This window comes from Henckelia pumila, chromosome 3 (assembly GCF_033568475.1).
Source record: "Henckelia pumila isolate YLH828 chromosome 3, ASM3356847v2, whole genome shotgun sequence".
In the NCBI taxonomy this organism is placed as follows: domain Eukaryota; kingdom Viridiplantae; phylum Streptophyta; class Magnoliopsida; order Lamiales; family Gesneriaceae; genus Henckelia; species Henckelia pumila.
The window spans coordinates 16,742,818-16,759,497 of record NC_133122.1 but is presented as its reverse complement, the minus strand read 5'-3'; the positions used below and the strand labels follow the sequence as shown (position 1 = coordinate 16,759,497).

The 16,680-nt window shown below is 33.2% G+C and overlaps 1 protein-coding gene across 4 annotated transcripts; it reads right to left on the bottom strand.

Moving 5' to 3' along the window:
• Positions 1-4,646: 4,646 nt before the first annotated feature.
• LOC140892394 (ABC transporter G family member 39-like) lies at positions 4,647-13,748 on the bottom strand. 4 transcript variants are annotated; one of them, XM_073301266.1, is made up of 21 exons: positions 13,209-13,748; positions 13,008-13,128; positions 12,744-12,832; positions 12,548-12,632; positions 12,170-12,460; positions 11,975-12,065; positions 8,630-9,530; positions 8,387-8,547; positions 8,208-8,311; positions 7,962-8,127; positions 7,820-7,888; positions 7,575-7,699; positions 7,157-7,489; positions 6,769-7,059; positions 6,609-6,692; positions 6,261-6,394; positions 5,939-6,166; positions 5,693-5,864; positions 5,296-5,396; positions 5,142-5,203; positions 4,925-5,059 (listed from the first exon to the last, which is right to left on the bottom strand). In XM_073301266.1, exons 1-20 carry the CDS (start codon positions 13,577-13,579, stop codon positions 5,182-5,184), a joined length of 3,939 nt encoding a protein of 1,312 aa, XP_073157367.1. In that variant the 5' UTR covers positions 13,580-13,748; the 3' UTR covers positions 4,925-5,059; positions 5,142-5,181. The 4 variants fall into 4 exon arrangements, with proteins under 4 accessions (XP_073157365.1, XP_073157366.1, XP_073157367.1 ...); XM_073301267.1 differs by having other exon boundaries at positions 4,984-5,059; positions 5,313-5,396; XM_073301264.1 differs by having other exon boundaries at positions 4,647-5,059; positions 5,142-5,396.
• Between the last annotated feature and the right edge of the window lie 2,932 nt (positions 13,749-16,680).

The window sequence follows — 16,680 nt, the reverse complement described above, 5'->3', positions numbered from 1 at the left end:
AGATCACAGAAACGGGGGGTTGTGGGTTTTTTTTTTCAACTTTCAAGGATTAAATTTGATTGCAAATCAAGAAAGTAATACGAGTGTTTTGCTGCAAGGAACCCGATGTTACAGTGCATGCTTTGGCCACAAATTCTTGTCCGAAAGCCGCGAATGTTAGTTGGGGAAGTTTGAATTTGTCAGTTACGGAAGTTTCGCATTTTTCAAAGTATAGACACATAACTAACTGAAACTCAGTAATGGGCTCCTTTGAAGCCCAAATTCAATTTTGGATAGGTGAGCCCATGTTTTTTTCCCTAAAACTAGCCCACCAATGATATCTTGATTCTTGAAACCAGATATCTGGTTTCTGTATCATGTTCCAAATAATTTTTTTTATTGAATATAATATGATAGAATATTTATATATATATATATAACATTGAATTATGAGTTAATTGGTAAAAACTCCCCATTCCATATGTTTAGTTAAGATTCAGTCCCTGTCAGATTTTTTTTTTTACTCCCTGATTCGAGAAAAGTTTGTATTTACTCCCTGGGCCTATAAGTTATTTTCTAATATAAAAATAGGTATAAAAAATTAAAAATTAGGTACAAATACATGAAATTTCAGTACTAAATATTTCAGATCTGGTATAAAAACAAGTTTTCTTGGTATAAATATTTTGTGTTATATTTCATCTCTCTAAAACTGAAAATATAAATCGTGATTTTTGTACTCCATTTGTAGTAACCCAGAATCCATTTTAAGATAATAATATGTTAAACATGATTAAGGGTTAGTAATTAACCAATTTCGGCATTAAGGGTTAGTAATTAACCAATTTCGGCGCTTAACAAATTAGAAAGATGATTTGACGAACGGAGCTTCCGTTGGCCATCGGACGGAACGATGGAGGGGCAAAACGGACGCACGTTTCTTGAGATACAGGCAGACATGAGGTGGCTTGATGACTAAGCTACGAGTTTTGACAAGTGTCAAACATGCAGGAAAGGACGCAATGAACCTTGAACGGACGCAACGTTCGTGTCCGGAAATTTTGGCTATAAATAGGGGTCTCCGGAGTTCATTTCCAAATACGAATTTCGAGTTTCCTTCTTCGATCAGTTATATATAGTGAGCTATATACTTGAGGGCCCTATCGGTTATAATAGAGGTTCTGGAATAACTAAGGTGTGGTTATAGTCATCCGGAACTAGCGACTCCAAAGGGCTATTTACGGACGAAGGTATGGTCCGAAAATCTATTTAAGTTTTGAGAGTACTTATTAGCTTAGTTAAGACTTATAGAACTTGTGTAGTGATACGGTGAACTTTTGAATATAGGCTTGGAACCTAGGATCTACTATACTTGAACTAGCCTAGAGGTACGTACACATTGACTGAGATTGCCAGCGAGTATACATGTTTATATGTTGCATTTATTTGGCATTATTATATGACATGATATATGATTTACCGCTTTCTATACTCATATGTCATGTGCATATACACGTTGAGCCTATACCTTGTTATACCTGATTATAGAGCCGCTTAGCTCTATACTCGATAGTCTGTCACTAAGAGTACCGCGACGGCGGGGACATGTATGTCTGACTACTCTGGTGTACTAGACGAGTGTGGTTGCACCCAGAGGTTGATCCGTGCGGTGGCAGCACTCATGTGGCACCGGTACTGAGCATGACTTTTCAGATGATCCTTTACCAGTCATCATGTTGCATGCACTATATACATATATTTACTCATGTTTATGTACTGGGCGTTAGCGCTCACGTCCTAGTTGTTATCTTGGATACCCTATTTTGCGGGGCAGGTCGCAGGATGGACGGAGCTGGTAGTTCAAGGCAGGACTAAGGAGCAGCCGAGCAGGAGCCTTGAGGAGTTAATTATACAGTAGGATTCGATATAGATGTATAATATTTACTTTTAAGTTTTTTTCAATATGGTTGTATCACTACAGTATTAAGCCTTGATATATTTTACTAAGCTGATATATAATTTATGGATTATGTTTCCGCACGTTTTACTCTGTTAAGTATTTTGCTGTATTAAGTTTAATGCATGCTATTAGTTGCCAGTTAGTAGGTGATTCCATGCAGGGTACTACACCATTTGAGGCAATTGATGCCATAAATATATAAATCAATACGTAAATTAAATATTTTTGTACTCAAATTTCTAAAATTAGTGCGCATAAATTTTTAATTTTTGTGATTCTCAAAATACTGATGTTTTTACTGATTCATAATGAACAAGTGCGTTAATATAAATATTTTGTACATAAACATGTATGTACGATAAGTTTTTATTATTAAGAAAGTTGTTTCAATGTTATACTCAAAATTTTAATTTTTTTACCAGATCTAAAATATTGGTTAATACTCAAATATCATATGTTTGTATCATATTTTTAACTTTTTGTACCCATTTTCATTCATGAAAATAAATGTGAGATCAAAAAGTTGAAACAAAATTTTTTGAAATAAAGACTGAATCTAAATTTATATATGAAATCAAGGACTGAATCCCAAGTTGTCCTTGAATTATTTTATTGCATTATAGTTGTAGAGTGGCACTGGGACGTCTGATTGGTATATATTTAAAATTTTACCTACAAAAATTGGAAAATAACCCAACTCTAAAGTTCGAGCCCATTACACTGCAAGAAAAGTGGAATCTTTCATTTTGAGAATTGGGTAAACTTGTATCGAAAATTCAAAATTGTATTATTTTTTTCCAAATCTAATAAAAGTAGGTTTTGTTTACTAATTATTAAGTTAAATATAAATTGAGTAATAAAAAATATATGATAAATAATTATAAAAAAAAGTAAAAAAACTGATTATTCTAATTATGTGAGTCGGTAATGTGGGATTTTTTTTATATAACTAAAATGGTCACTGTGCCATATTACGTGGTTTGCATTTTCTTTTTCAATCACGTTTTTGAAAAAGAAAAAAATTGAACATGGAGCTTGGAGGTACGTATCTATACCTATATCTATACTATCTATGCTATTTTATTAAAATTGAAAGGTTGGTACATTGATATGACCAACCTCTTTATTTGTTTGCCCTTTAGTATATATTTAATTATCAAAATTTTATTTTATTTTGTGTATTGATAACTAATTATTTATGAAAATGTTAATTTCACTGTATTTTTTTTGTATTTTTATGGATATTTATTTACAATAATGACATTTTTTATTTCACTGTTTATTATTTTATTTTTATTTTTATTTTCAGTTAAAAAAATGAACAACATGCGTCCGAGTACTAGTCTTAAGTAAGAAGACCTTATAGAAACTGATTGGTCTCTTGGTATGGTCACACAAAATTAATAATAATTTCTATTTATTTATCTATTTTCAAATTTCAAATTATTCGAAAAAACTAATGGAGCGAGAAATACCTAATAGAAGCAATGATTTTTTAAATACTTCTTATGGTTAGCATTCTTAACCCCCAAAAAATTTATTTTTCTACTATAAATTTATTAGATTTTTTTATTGAAATTAAGTATGATAAAAAAAAATTTCGTCGCACATCTTGTGTGTACAAATATGCAAAGTATATATATAATATAAGGATGACAATATCTCGTGTTTATCAAACTCGCCTGAACTTTTCATATGAAAATATATAGTTTCTTTATTATTAGTTGAATAATATAAAATATAATTTTTTTACGATAAATTTTTTATTAAAAAGGAAATCAAGAGTGGACTTTAATTACAAGATTTATTAACCAAAAAGAAAAACTACATCGCTCCCAAACAAACGAGGAAAAGGAGGAAATAACAAAAGATGTAAGAGAAATAATTTTAAAATTGTGATAATAATTTTTTGAAAATATTATTAACATAAAATTTACGTTCCTTTTATTACTAGATTTTTTCCTTCTATTCTTGTTTGCACGTTATATTCTTCAGCTTCAAGTTATTTTACAAATTTGTCATCATATTTGTTTGTGGTTCACAAGGTTGTTTATGTCATTTACTATATTTAACTTAATAAGATCATTAATATACTTAACTCCACCAAATTTAATAACCTTTTAGGTTGAGCGCATGGTGAAAAATGATGAGAAAGAATAAGGCTTATTTTTGGATCATTTGATGAATAGTGGAAGAGTTATTAATTGATGCGTGGTTATATTTGGATCCATGTGTTTGCAGTTTAATTATTTAATAAATGCATCTCATTTATCATAACCGTCTATTTGCTACATTTAGACGGTAATGAAAATGTTAGAATTAAATAACCATCTAATGGGAATTGATATTTTAAATATATATGAGTTGGTCCCTTTGTGAGACAATTTTTTGAATCTACTTCTATATGATGAATTGGATATCACAAAATTTTTGTAGGACACAACTTATTCTTATGGATAGACATAACGTTTCGGATAATATATAAATTTACAAAGTCCATTTCATTTTCATTTTGCAATCTTATTTTAATTTTATTTCAAATGGAATTGTCTCCCGTCTCCGCGTGCAACAAACACCCTTTGCACTTTTCTACTTTAAAATAAGTAATTTTTTGGGGGGAAAACAGTTTACAACACAAATAAATACACAAACATGAATTTATGTGGCAAAATATCTTTCCGTCCTTTCAAAAATTCCAGGATAAAAAGATAATGGGCTTCAGGGCTTAAAAACATGGAAAACTGAAAGACCAAAAACAAAAGAAAGAGACCGATTTAACTTTGAATCGGATAATCTACAAGCATCTATCCAGTTAATATGTTAAAGATTGAGTGATTAGAAGGAGTTTCTTCATCTCTTTTGGTAGTTGAGACATTTGATGCCAAAAGCAAATACCAAAACAAAAAACACCACAAAAACCAAATGCATCACACCAACCACGGGTAAGAAATCATGTTCATAACCAAAGCTCTGTTTAAGGTAAGCCTTCACTGTCATAACACCATCTCCAGGCACTTCTATTCCAGAAGTCAAGTCACCAACTTGAGACGTAACGACCCCGTACATCGTCCATGCAATCGGAGAACACCAGTAGTACCATCTCCACCATATAGGAATTTGCTGCAACATGCATACATGCTTTTTAAGTGAGTAAGCTCCATAAAAATGTACTCGACATATCGATGGAAGAGGGTGGACTAACCATATGTGGAACGAGGAAACCGGAGAACAAGTTCCAAAAGCTAACTAAGAATGATGCCACAACTGCAGCAATATGCAGACCGGGGGTCAGGGCGATAAGCATCATCCCATATAGGGTGAAGTAAACGAAACACATGAAGATGAAGTAATAGAACCAGAAGAATTTCCCCACGGTCCACTCGAATCCGATCATTGAGTACAGTATAACAGCGTAAATTACAGTTTGAATTGCTACATAAATCATCTCTGTTGCCACCTGCAAAGAATAAAAAAAGTTCCAAGTATTTGATACCAATAGTAAAACCATGCATATTATGAGTAAACTACATCATAAGATATTTAAGTAGTGTTTGGGAGAGCTTCTAGGAAGCACTTCTCAACTTGTCGTTAACAAAATTTCACAAAATTTTGTTAGTGAAAAGCTGATAAGTGCTTCCTCTCCCAAACACTGACTTAGAGGCACTTGTTACTTGAACACAAAAGTTTACGGTGAAACCACTCATGTATTCATTGTATAACTTCAATCAATGGATTTAAAGTGATTCTTGATACCTGAGAGATTGCATAAGGAAGAGCAGAATACATTCCAGCAGCGCGTTCTCGATGGGAAACTGTTCTCTCCACAGAAACAACACTTTGAACAGCGTTACTATTGCCAGCCCCGAGGAATAGAATAGCCGAAAAGAAAGCTCCCAAGAGATTCTGAAGATCTTGTTGTTTTCCTCTGTCAAAACAATTAATCTACTTAAACTGCCTGAAAAATGCAAGTTATTGCAAATATAGAAAGGCCAAACTTACGTTTTTTTCCCCTTGTTCCAGAAAATAATACCGAATACGATAGCAATTATAGTAGTCATGAACATTCGAACGGCATTGTACCGAGGATTCCTCCAATAAGACCAAAACTGCTTCCAGAAACAAGCTTTGCATTGATTAAGAAATGGTTGCGAATACTTTGTAGGGTAAAAAAGATCCTTGGATCCTGGTGGAGGTGTGCTTAGTTCTTTTATAAGTTGTTGGTTCCTCCTAAAAAATTGTAGTGAAGTGGGAAATGAGATTTAGATTACCTTAAAAATCGACAACATTATAATCAAGATAAAAGTTTTACTGTTTAACTTACTGGTAAAGTGATGAATTTGCATAAATATCAGCAAAATCGATTCCAAGTTGCCCTTCCATTGCTGGAGCGCTTATATCCAAAATCCAAGTAGCTGGATTGTACCCGTTTTTTATCTTAGGAACCCCAGGATTCACCTGTGGAGGAAAAAAAATACGACGGTCACCATTACAAGAACGAAACGATGTATGGAAATAACTTTCTTGATTTTTTCGAGACTAAGTTAGTATTTGGGAGAGCTTATATAAATCATTTCTTAGTTTTTTCTTAACAAAATTTCAAAATTTTATTAAGGGAAAACCGAGAAATGCTTCCAAAAAGTTCTCCCACCCAAAGACTACCTAAACTCACTTCAAAATATTCTATGAGCTTATGGGAATGGTGACCGAGTGATCCGGCATAGATGACTCGTCCTCCTCTCTTCATCAAAAGTAGCTGTACCAAATGCTCTGTTACAAGATGGATAGGTAGAATGATACAAAAAAAAAAGAGTAGTATGATAGTACAATACGTCATCAAAGGCTTCGAATATATCTATACTCGGTTGGTGAATCGTGCAGACCACGGTTCTGCCAGTGTCCACCGTGTTTCTCACAGCACGCATGACAATTGCGGCAGCTCTAGCATCAAGACCTGATGTCGGTTCGTCCATGAATATGATGGAAGGATTTGCAACCAGCTCTACCGCGATAGTTAACCTCTTTCTTTGTTCTGTCGAAAGACCATCAATGCCAGGTAACCCGACTAGCGAGTTTCTTATGGGGTTAAGCTCCACTAATTCCATTACTTCTTCCACAAACATCTATAGTGATCAACATAGTAAAAATAGGTATAATTTTTATAATCAATGTTTTGATCCATTGGAATATGAACATCAAGAAAGAGTGATGACTTGGTACCTTCCGTTTGTTACTGTTTACTTCTACTGGAAGGCGTAACCAAGCAGAGTACAGAACAGATTCATAGACTGTAACATGAGGTGAATGAATATCATTCTGTTCACAATACCCACTGACCCGGGAAAATGTCTCTTGGTTCTTCGGGTACCCTGCGATGCTAATACTACCTTCTATGTATCCACCAGTTTTTCTTCCGGCTAAAACATCCATTAAGGTTGTCTTTCCAGCTCCACTAACACCAACCAGTGCTGTTAATATTCCAGGTCGGAAAGCACCACTCACATTTCGTAGTAGTTGGAGACGATCTTCTCCCAAGCCTTGAGCTTTCATTTCCTGGCCAAAAACCCACACCTCAATAAAGTATTGGAATACAACAAGTTTAGAATGAGAGAAAAAAATCAAGAAAGAATATACATACAGCAGGCATATCCACATAGTAGTTCATATGGTTGAACACAAGTGACAGAGGCTGGAAAGGCAAAACCATTCCTTTTTTTGCTGTAACTGTGCTCGTTGAAGCTTGATGCATTTCAATTTCAAAGTCTGTAAACAAGTATATAAAACAAAAAAATAAATGTAAATTGTAAACAAATGGCATTAACATATATTTTGTCTCATCAATGCCACATGACACTAAAATCTAAGAGATATATTTGCAATCACCTTCGAATGCAGAAGATTTCTTTTTGCTGTCATTTTCGTCCATAGTTATAGTCTTTGAATCTGCCAAAGCTGAAAAGAGACTAAATATGTCAAATTAGGCTTCATTGTGAAAAAATAACATTGCAGTCGACTATAAACTTACGATTCAAGAAACTCAGTGCTGCAATGAAGAAAATGTTGAAAATAATCGAAAATGCTATAAGTGCAATAACACAAATCCAAAACATATAGCCTTCGGTATAGAAGCCCCTCGATTGAAGGAGGACTTTCCCGACGGTTGTTTCGTTGAATCGAGGATCTGTATTAGGCTGCATCAAGAATCAAGCATAGAATGATCAAAGCATGACTATGTACCACAAGATTATGAGGAAATGAACTTGGAACTTACAGCACTCCATCTTTTGTCGAGAAATTCATTCATAGCTATCGCGTTTTGTCCGTAACTCATGGGAGAGAGATAATAAGCCCATCTAAGCCATGGCTCCAAATCATCTATCAGCAAAGACAAGATTCAGATGTGGAATAGGAAAAGTCCCGAATTACAGATCAATTGATCAAGAATCTTACTTTTCGAAACAATAAAACCCCCAAGAACAAAGATCACGAGCAAAGTGAAGGTCCCTAATATCATTGCAACAACCTGAGTTCTTCCAACAGCAGAAATAAAACGGAATAGACCAAGAGACATCTGATGTATACTGAAGAATGCCAAGAACTGTCGGAAAAATCTAGAGCATCGACGTGACATTGGTCAGAAACATTAACGTCCGAACTGATGAGACAAAATTGAAAGGACCAATAATGTATTACCTTCCAGCAGGAGGAGCGAACCCGATTGTATAGTATGTTAAAAGTATCCATATTGCAGACTCCACAAAAGATATTGGAATTCTTAATATCCAAATAGGCAAGCCGAAAGCCCAGGCAGGATAGAACAAGAAATCTCTTTGCTTATAGAACACTGGAAGCCTGGAAACCGTGAATGCAAGCTCGGCCACCCCATTAAACATGATATTCACAAGACTGAAGAAAAGTGCTCCGAAAAATTTCCCTCCATCCACCAGTCTACCGTGTGGCATCTCTGTTCTGAAGAACACAGTAAATGCTATAATCGACATTATGGTTATTTGGGCACTCATGAATATATATACAAACGAGTTGCGTTTCATGAGCAACCATTCTCTCGAAAAGCAGGCACGAAATTGTTCCCATTTGGAGATGCCATACTTTTCTTTTACCAAAGCATCAGGGTGGACTTTGGCTCTATCATAAGGAATGCTCAACTCTTCACCGAGCTTTTGGCCGATGTGAAAGGAGCTGAAGGCCTTTGCAAACTCTGTAACTGAGATATATTTGTAGGATTGTTCTTTCTTGAACCAGTATTGCGCCTGATCTTTCTTGGATGTCACTTCTTGGAGAAAATCTGCAACTCCTTTACGTTGAGGGCATTTGAATCCCATGTGCTGGAAGAATTCGAGCACATTTTCTCGGGGACCTTGATATACGATTTGGCCTTCAGACAATAAGATAATGTCATCAAAAAGGTCGTACGTTTCAGGGGCTGGTTGTAGTAAAGCGATGATCATTGTCGCGTCCATGATGTGCACCATTTGCCTCATGTACTTGACGATCTGAAAGGTGGTGGAGCTGTCTAAACCAGTTGATATTTCGTCCATGAGAAGAGCTCGTTTCGTTCCCACAAGCATTTCTCCTGTGAAACCATAACAAAATAACATATCACAATATTTGATAAATCCACTTAGAAGCTCCAGTGTCATGTAGGTTGCGTTTGGATCGAAGGCTTTTCAAATATATTCCCTTCAAATCCACTGTTTTCATTTCTACGTAGTATTTTTACGTTAATTACGATGGATTTCAAGTCTATCCAATAATGAATCCATGTGAAATGTATTCTGCTTTATATAGATAATGAGTTAATGACTTGAGTAATGCATGAATATAAGATTTAATCTACTCTTTCATTGTTAACAATAAAATACAATCGAAATCTATGGATTTTAAATATTTCAATCCAAACGCAACCATAGAGAATTTAGTGATTTTATTTTATCATATCCGTGCTTTCTTTATATTTTTATTTCATATTTTGCACTTCTTTGAATTTATTTTATATTGATAATAGGTTTGAGCAGAATGTGGAAAATGTTTAATTTTGAAAACAAGATCAAACAATTGTTGTAATTGACTAGGGGTGGTTTTTCGGTATGTCGTACTAAAAATATTGGTATGAAAAAAATTCATACCGATATTGATAGAGAAATTCCGAAATTTTGGTATGGAAAAAATTCATATTGATACCGTATAGATACCGTAAAAAAATTCGGTATACCCAAAAAATGTTTATATATCGAAAAAATTTCGGTACGGTATGTCGAAAAGCGAGGCAGTTATTGACTACCCACCGCTTAGGCGGTTGAATTTTGCATAAATTAAATGATGTTTATACATAAATAAGCTTATAATATAATACAAATTATAAAAAGTACAAATAAATATATAAATACAACTAACGAGATATATAGTTAATAAAGATTCATCACCATATTAATACTAAAAAAAATTATTACACTATTATCTAACCTAGGGTTGCAAACGAACCGAATCGAGCCGAATAATGGTAAAATTTTAAGGTTCGAATTCGGCTCGATAAGAGTATATTCGAGTTCGAGCTCGATTCGAAATTCGATAATTTTAAATATTTTGGCTCGAGTTCGGCTCGAAATGAAGTTCGAGTTCGGTTCGAAATATTCGAACCTATTCGTGAACTATTCGGATATTATGGTTCGAAAGCTCGAAATGTATATATATTATTATATAATTATATTATATTAATTAAATATTAAAGCTCGCGAACTATTCGCAAACTATCGAACAGAGTAATTTCGGCTCGAGCTCGGCTCGAAAAAAAGTTCGAACATGTTCGAATTCGGTTCAAGTTCGATAAGCTCGAATACGAATCAAATATTTATCGAGCGAGCTCGTAAAGCTCACGAACACGTTTGGTTCGTTTGCACCCCTAATCTAACCTAGTGCGCGGCGGTTTGAGGAAGAGAAGTGGGCAGGACCTTGTGAGACTTGTTGGTGAATGGGTTGGATTTGGTTATTATTATTATTATTGTTTTTTGAAAGAGGTTATTATGTTTTGAAAATCAAGAGTTTTTAAAATTTCAATATTTTCATATAATAAAATTGACTAGGAATATATTCGATTCCTATGTTTGATTTTAGATTGAAACTGAAATTCCACTCAAATTTAATGCATCTAGATCTCCATAAATTCAATTAGGAATAATTAGGCAGCTACATTTAAATGGACTCATTAACTCGAGGAATCTTTTGACAAGTAAACGAGGGATTTGGCCGTGCTTGTGCAAGAATTTGTGATTGAATTTTAACACGTGTTAACATGGTAGAGTTTGGTACCACTGTATTTATTAGTCTTTATTTATTTGAATATGATTTCTTCTAGCTAGATCATTGAATGACATTATTAATTGAAATTTTTCCTAGTTAGTTAATTCAGATCGATGATTCTATCATTCTGCTTTTATTTATTTTGTCTTGCTTAAGTTAAATATTAGTTAAAAAACTAAACTAGTATTTAAAATAGCAAAAATTGCTTTTTTGGTCCTGTATGTTTGTCACTTTGCGATCTCAGTCTTTTATATTTTCAAATTTCAGTTTTAGTCCGCTATTTTTATTTTTTTTTGGCAATTTTAGTCATTTTTCCGACGTGGCGCTGACGTAGCACCAATTCAGTGCTGACGTGGAGCTGATGTGTACAGTGCCACGTAAGCATTTTCAAATAAAAAGGACCGAAATTGCCAAAAATCAGAACATACAGGACTAAAACTGAAATGTGAAAACATAAAAGATCAAAATCGCAAAGTGACAAACATACATGACTAAATTTGCAATTTTTCCTTTAAAATATTAGTTTATGAGATCAAAATCGCAAAGTGACAAACATACATGACTAAATTTGCAATTTTCCCTTTAAAATATTAGTTTATGTGAGATCGACTGGAATTTCAATCCGACTATTCGATAACTCAAGTGCACTTGCTGGTTTTTCTTAATCAAAAAGATTTTAATTTGCATCCAAAATTTTAGCCAGGAATATGAATATGTTACCTGTAGTCACTCGTTTCTTTTGCCCTCCTGAAATGCCCCTTCTCATTTCGTCACCTACCATAATATCTGAGCATACATCTAATCCAAGAAGCTGTAATTCGAGCAACAACAGTTAACTTTTACCCCCCCCTTCAAATCCAAAAAAAGACTGTATAAGAAGAATACTTTGGAGAATTTAAGGCACGAAAACAGAACCTTTATAACATAATCTGTGACCAAACTACTTCTTTGGCCTGAAATAGATTCAGCTTTCATGAACGCATCAATTTCAGGGTCGGGCTTGATTCCAGCTTCTTTCTCCCGCCTAGATAGTTCTGCGAGCATTTCGTATCTTGCGCCGACGCCCATACAACGACCTGAGAAATCTAAAGTCTCTCTCACGGTCATCTCCCCATGATGAAGGTCGTGTTGGCCGATATAAGCACACGTCCTTTGAGGCACAAATTCACTTAACTCGTGCCCACAATAGGTGATCTTCCCAGATTTCTGTATAAAAAAAGATCTTAGAAAATAACATAGACAACAAAATATATATATAAGTCTTGAAATAGATACAAGGCACAAGAAATGTACCCTTAAACCATCATCAAGCTTTCCAGCAAGTGAGAGCAAGAATGATGTCTTTCCGGCACCCGGAGGACCCAACAACAAGACCATCCTGATAAGCAAAAAAACACAATTAACCAAGAAAGTGATGCTCTTTACAACCGAAGGGTAGCAGCTGTGGGTTCTCATACATCATTAAAAAAAAACAGAATTTTAGAAATACCTTGATGGTTTGATGATCCCATTAACATCTTTTAGTATTTGAATGTTTTTTTTCTTCGAAGGTGCTAGCCGCAACAATACCAAAACACTCTGTGATCCATTGATACCACACATAATATTACTTTCTTGAATGTTATATTTATATATTAACTATTCAATAAGTTAATATCAAAGAAGAAAACACCCATGCATCTCAAAATTCTCAGTACTCAAAAAGAAAATCAAATATTCATGAATGGTTGATCCAAAGTACGTCTGATTATACCTCAATAGCATTCATTGTTGCATTAAACAAAGTGGGGAGTGCTCTTTTTCCAACATAAACATCTCCATCGACGGACAAATGCTCGTACCTTATCTCGATTTTTGGTGTATCAATCCCCACCCTACATATACATTAAGAATCCAATTCACATATAATTAATATATCATCATTCATGAATGCGCACACATGCATATATATCACCTATCGATGCGGCTCCTCTGCCTCTGTAGAAATCTCTCGTAGTCATCCTCGACAGCTTTAAGAATTTTATCCATCAAAAGTTTCTTCTCATCGTCTCCAAGCTCGCGTACATCAATCTCATGACTGGCTTTCACCTCCCCATTTTCGACTAACTCCGTAAGCACACCTTTTCTAAGCCGATCATACGTAGGCAGCCGTTCGATGGCGGCCCACCGGAGCTCTTCCTCGTCATCCTCTCTGAAGCTGCGGCTGAACACGTCTGGCGGCGGCTGCCACACATCTTGCAAGCTCAGCCTCCCAGAAGATGTCCCGGTGTGGCGGCGACTGCTGAATGTTCTATCCAGATCATCACCAGCCAAAATCGTGGCCATATATATATATCTGCCGTTGCAACGATCTCGGATTTCTCAAACAGATGTATATATGTCTGATTTCACCGGAGCTATATGTTAAGCTTGTGCAGAGTGAAGTTTACAGGGCATCAAGTCTCGGTATCAAGTAATTTATTGCAACGAGCATGGCCGTATAGTTAGGCCTGTGCATGAGCTAGGGGGAGTTTCATGAATCCGTCGACTCAGTTACGTTACCCATACTTGAAAGTGAAAGGAGCCTCAAAATTTTATACATATCGTGAGAGAACATGCACTTTAGATTACACGTTGAATTTGAAATCACGTAATAAAAAAAAAATTAAAAGTATTCAATTAATTTCATAATATGATGGTTAAAAAAAAGAGAAATATTAAATGTACACATTGAATTACAATTAAGTCACAATAGATTATGTGCATTCACGTGCGATGCACGTGACTCTTATAGTCTTACTAGTATATATAAAAGTCGATATATAGTAAGAAAAATGAGATCTATGTTTCTTTCAAAATTGTTGGTTAATAAAATTGGGTAGTGTTTGGAAGAGCTTCTAGGAATCACTTCTCTGGTTTTCCTTCACAAAATTTGGAAAAGCTGAAAAGTGTTTCCTAAAAGCTCTCACAAGCACTGCCTTAATATTGTTCTAGATATGTATATATTTGAAGTAATGATATATAGGAAAATTAAAAAATTATTCATGCACTTTATTTGAAAAAATTCTTTCAAAAGTACATTTAGGACAGTTCTATAATTTTGGGTTGTGTGTATCGAATGTGTAATATTCATTGTACATGTAGCATAACTCATTTATTTATTAGTAAACATAAAACAAAGTTCACCTTTTTCTTTTTTTCCTTGACTCGGATGCATCTTCAATCCGTTGGTGACGTGTTTCAATGTGTAACTTTGAATATTCTGAAACTGAATTGCTAGCTTATGGGGTACTTCCTGCAAATGCTTCTAAAATTAATATAATTGTCAAGATTGAATAAAGAAAACACGAGGCAACTAATCATTCTACGATACAAGTAAAAAGATACATTAATTGGGATGGAGAATTTTTTTGCATATTATCGACAAGCATAGAAGTACTACCGTTGAATAACATCCTGTTGATAAGATAAAATAAGTTCACTGAAAATGAAAAAAAAAATGTTTTAAATAACCAAAATGAAATTGTTTGAAAATTCTGCAACAAAAAACGATAGCAACAATATAATTAAAAAAAAATGAATGAAGCATGATGATCTTAATATAAATATAGAATCACAAAACATAAAATTCGATATTCAAATCTGTTGTGAGAGAAAATTGAAAAACGTGATATCCAAAACTTTTGGGAGAGATTTGAAATTGATTAATTCCTCCGGAACTTACACAACCAATTGCCTAGAACTTTTTATTTTTTTAACTTTAAGCTCTAATACATTCCATCTTCTAGATAAAAATCCAAGATGAAATTGCAAATTGCAATGGATATTTTCATATTTATTAGGTATTATATTATACATGCACAATATACATTTCCTTTTTACTTTTATTGGTCAAAAGAATAAATTAAAAATTTTAAAAATATGAAGGAGCTAATAGTATTAATAACGGTTTGCATTTCTTTTTTATTTACATTGCTCACAAGAATAAATTAAAAATATATATAAATGAGCTTATGTATTTGTTGCAGATTCAAGAACTTTCCACGAGAAATCAGATAATGAACACTCAAGTTAACACACACTTGAGAGTTGAGAATTTATAGTGGTTCAATTCGATATAATCTCATATTAATTAGTGGTTTTGGTAATCAGATTTTAGGATTATACTTTTCTTTAAATTATCAAAATTGGGTATTGATAATTCTTTTTTAAATTTTTTTTTTTTACAGTGTGTTTGGAATGCAGGATTTCAATGGGATTTGACGGGATTCGTAATTACAAATACCATAGGATTTCGAAATTGGATTGAAATTTGATGGAATTTCGTTGGATTTCATTTAACTAAATAAAATTCTTATGAAATTGATCGGATTTCATGAAATTTCATAGGATTTGAGTTTTAAAAATTATAATAAATTTTTTAAAAATTATATTTATATAACTTAATCATAGATTTCAAGTTTTCTTTGCAAATTTTACAAAATATCATTTATCTAAAAAATTATATTATCAATTCATAATAGTATATTTTAAATTCTTGTTATTTTTAAGAAATATTTATGAATTGCTTACTTAGATCTGCTGTCATTTTGACTAGTTTCATAAAAAAAATTATACTAAATTATACAAGTGGAACATACATATTAATTTACAAATGCATTTCAAAATTTTTATTTATATAATATAATTTATAGATATAATAGATAGAAAAAAAATTTATTTGATATAGTCAACGATCAATTACAATAAGAAATATTTTTGGATAGCAAAAAAGAAAAAATCAAACAAAGAGAAGTAAGAATAATTCAGAGTTAGACTTTAGATATATATAAATATTTTAGCGACAACAATAATAAAATAAAGAAAAAAAACAAATGATGATTTTATGGGCGTAACGAGAAAATCAACACAATAATAATGTTAAAGAATTTGGTTCATATATGTATAAATGATAATATAAATTAAAGTAATTAAAGGTCCTCTATATTATGAACAAACTGAATGTAGAAAATAATTTTAATATTATCGAATATGTTTAACATGAAAATATGAATTAAGAGAGTCCATTTACCTCTAAATATTCATGATTGATTAAAAAATGATAAAATTATTAGGGAATTCTTAATTGAAAATGATTCATAGATAGATGATTTTTTTATATTTTGAAAAAATAAAAATAAAAAAGGTGATCTATTATTTGGATGCGCCCAATTTCTAAAAATTCGACTAAAGCTTTCGAAATCTAAGATAATACAACACTGCTCATAATGCATGGATTGGTCGGCCGTAAACTTTGTCCAAAACCAATTAAAAAAGGAAGAAAAGTTTAAGTGAAAACGAGTACTAATTACGAGGAGCAAGCAAAACAAATCTTTACTATATAATCTTGCATCATGCCAAATTAGCTCCATATCTATTACTATTACTATTTAATAAAGTGAGAGGAT

Coding starts and splice junctions, on each gene's coding strand:
- LOC140892394 (XM_073301264.1), bottom strand. CDS start 13,579: ATGGCCACGATTTTGGCTGGTGATGATCTGGATAGAACATTCAGCAGT. Junction 12,066..12,169: donor TCACAGATTATGTTATAAAG/GTTCTGTTTTCG, acceptor CTCGAATTACAG/CTTCTTGGATTAGATGTATG. Junction 7,060..7,156: donor TAAACAGTAACAAACGGAAG/GTACCAAGTCAT, acceptor TGATCACTATAG/ATGTTTGTGGAAGAAGTAAT.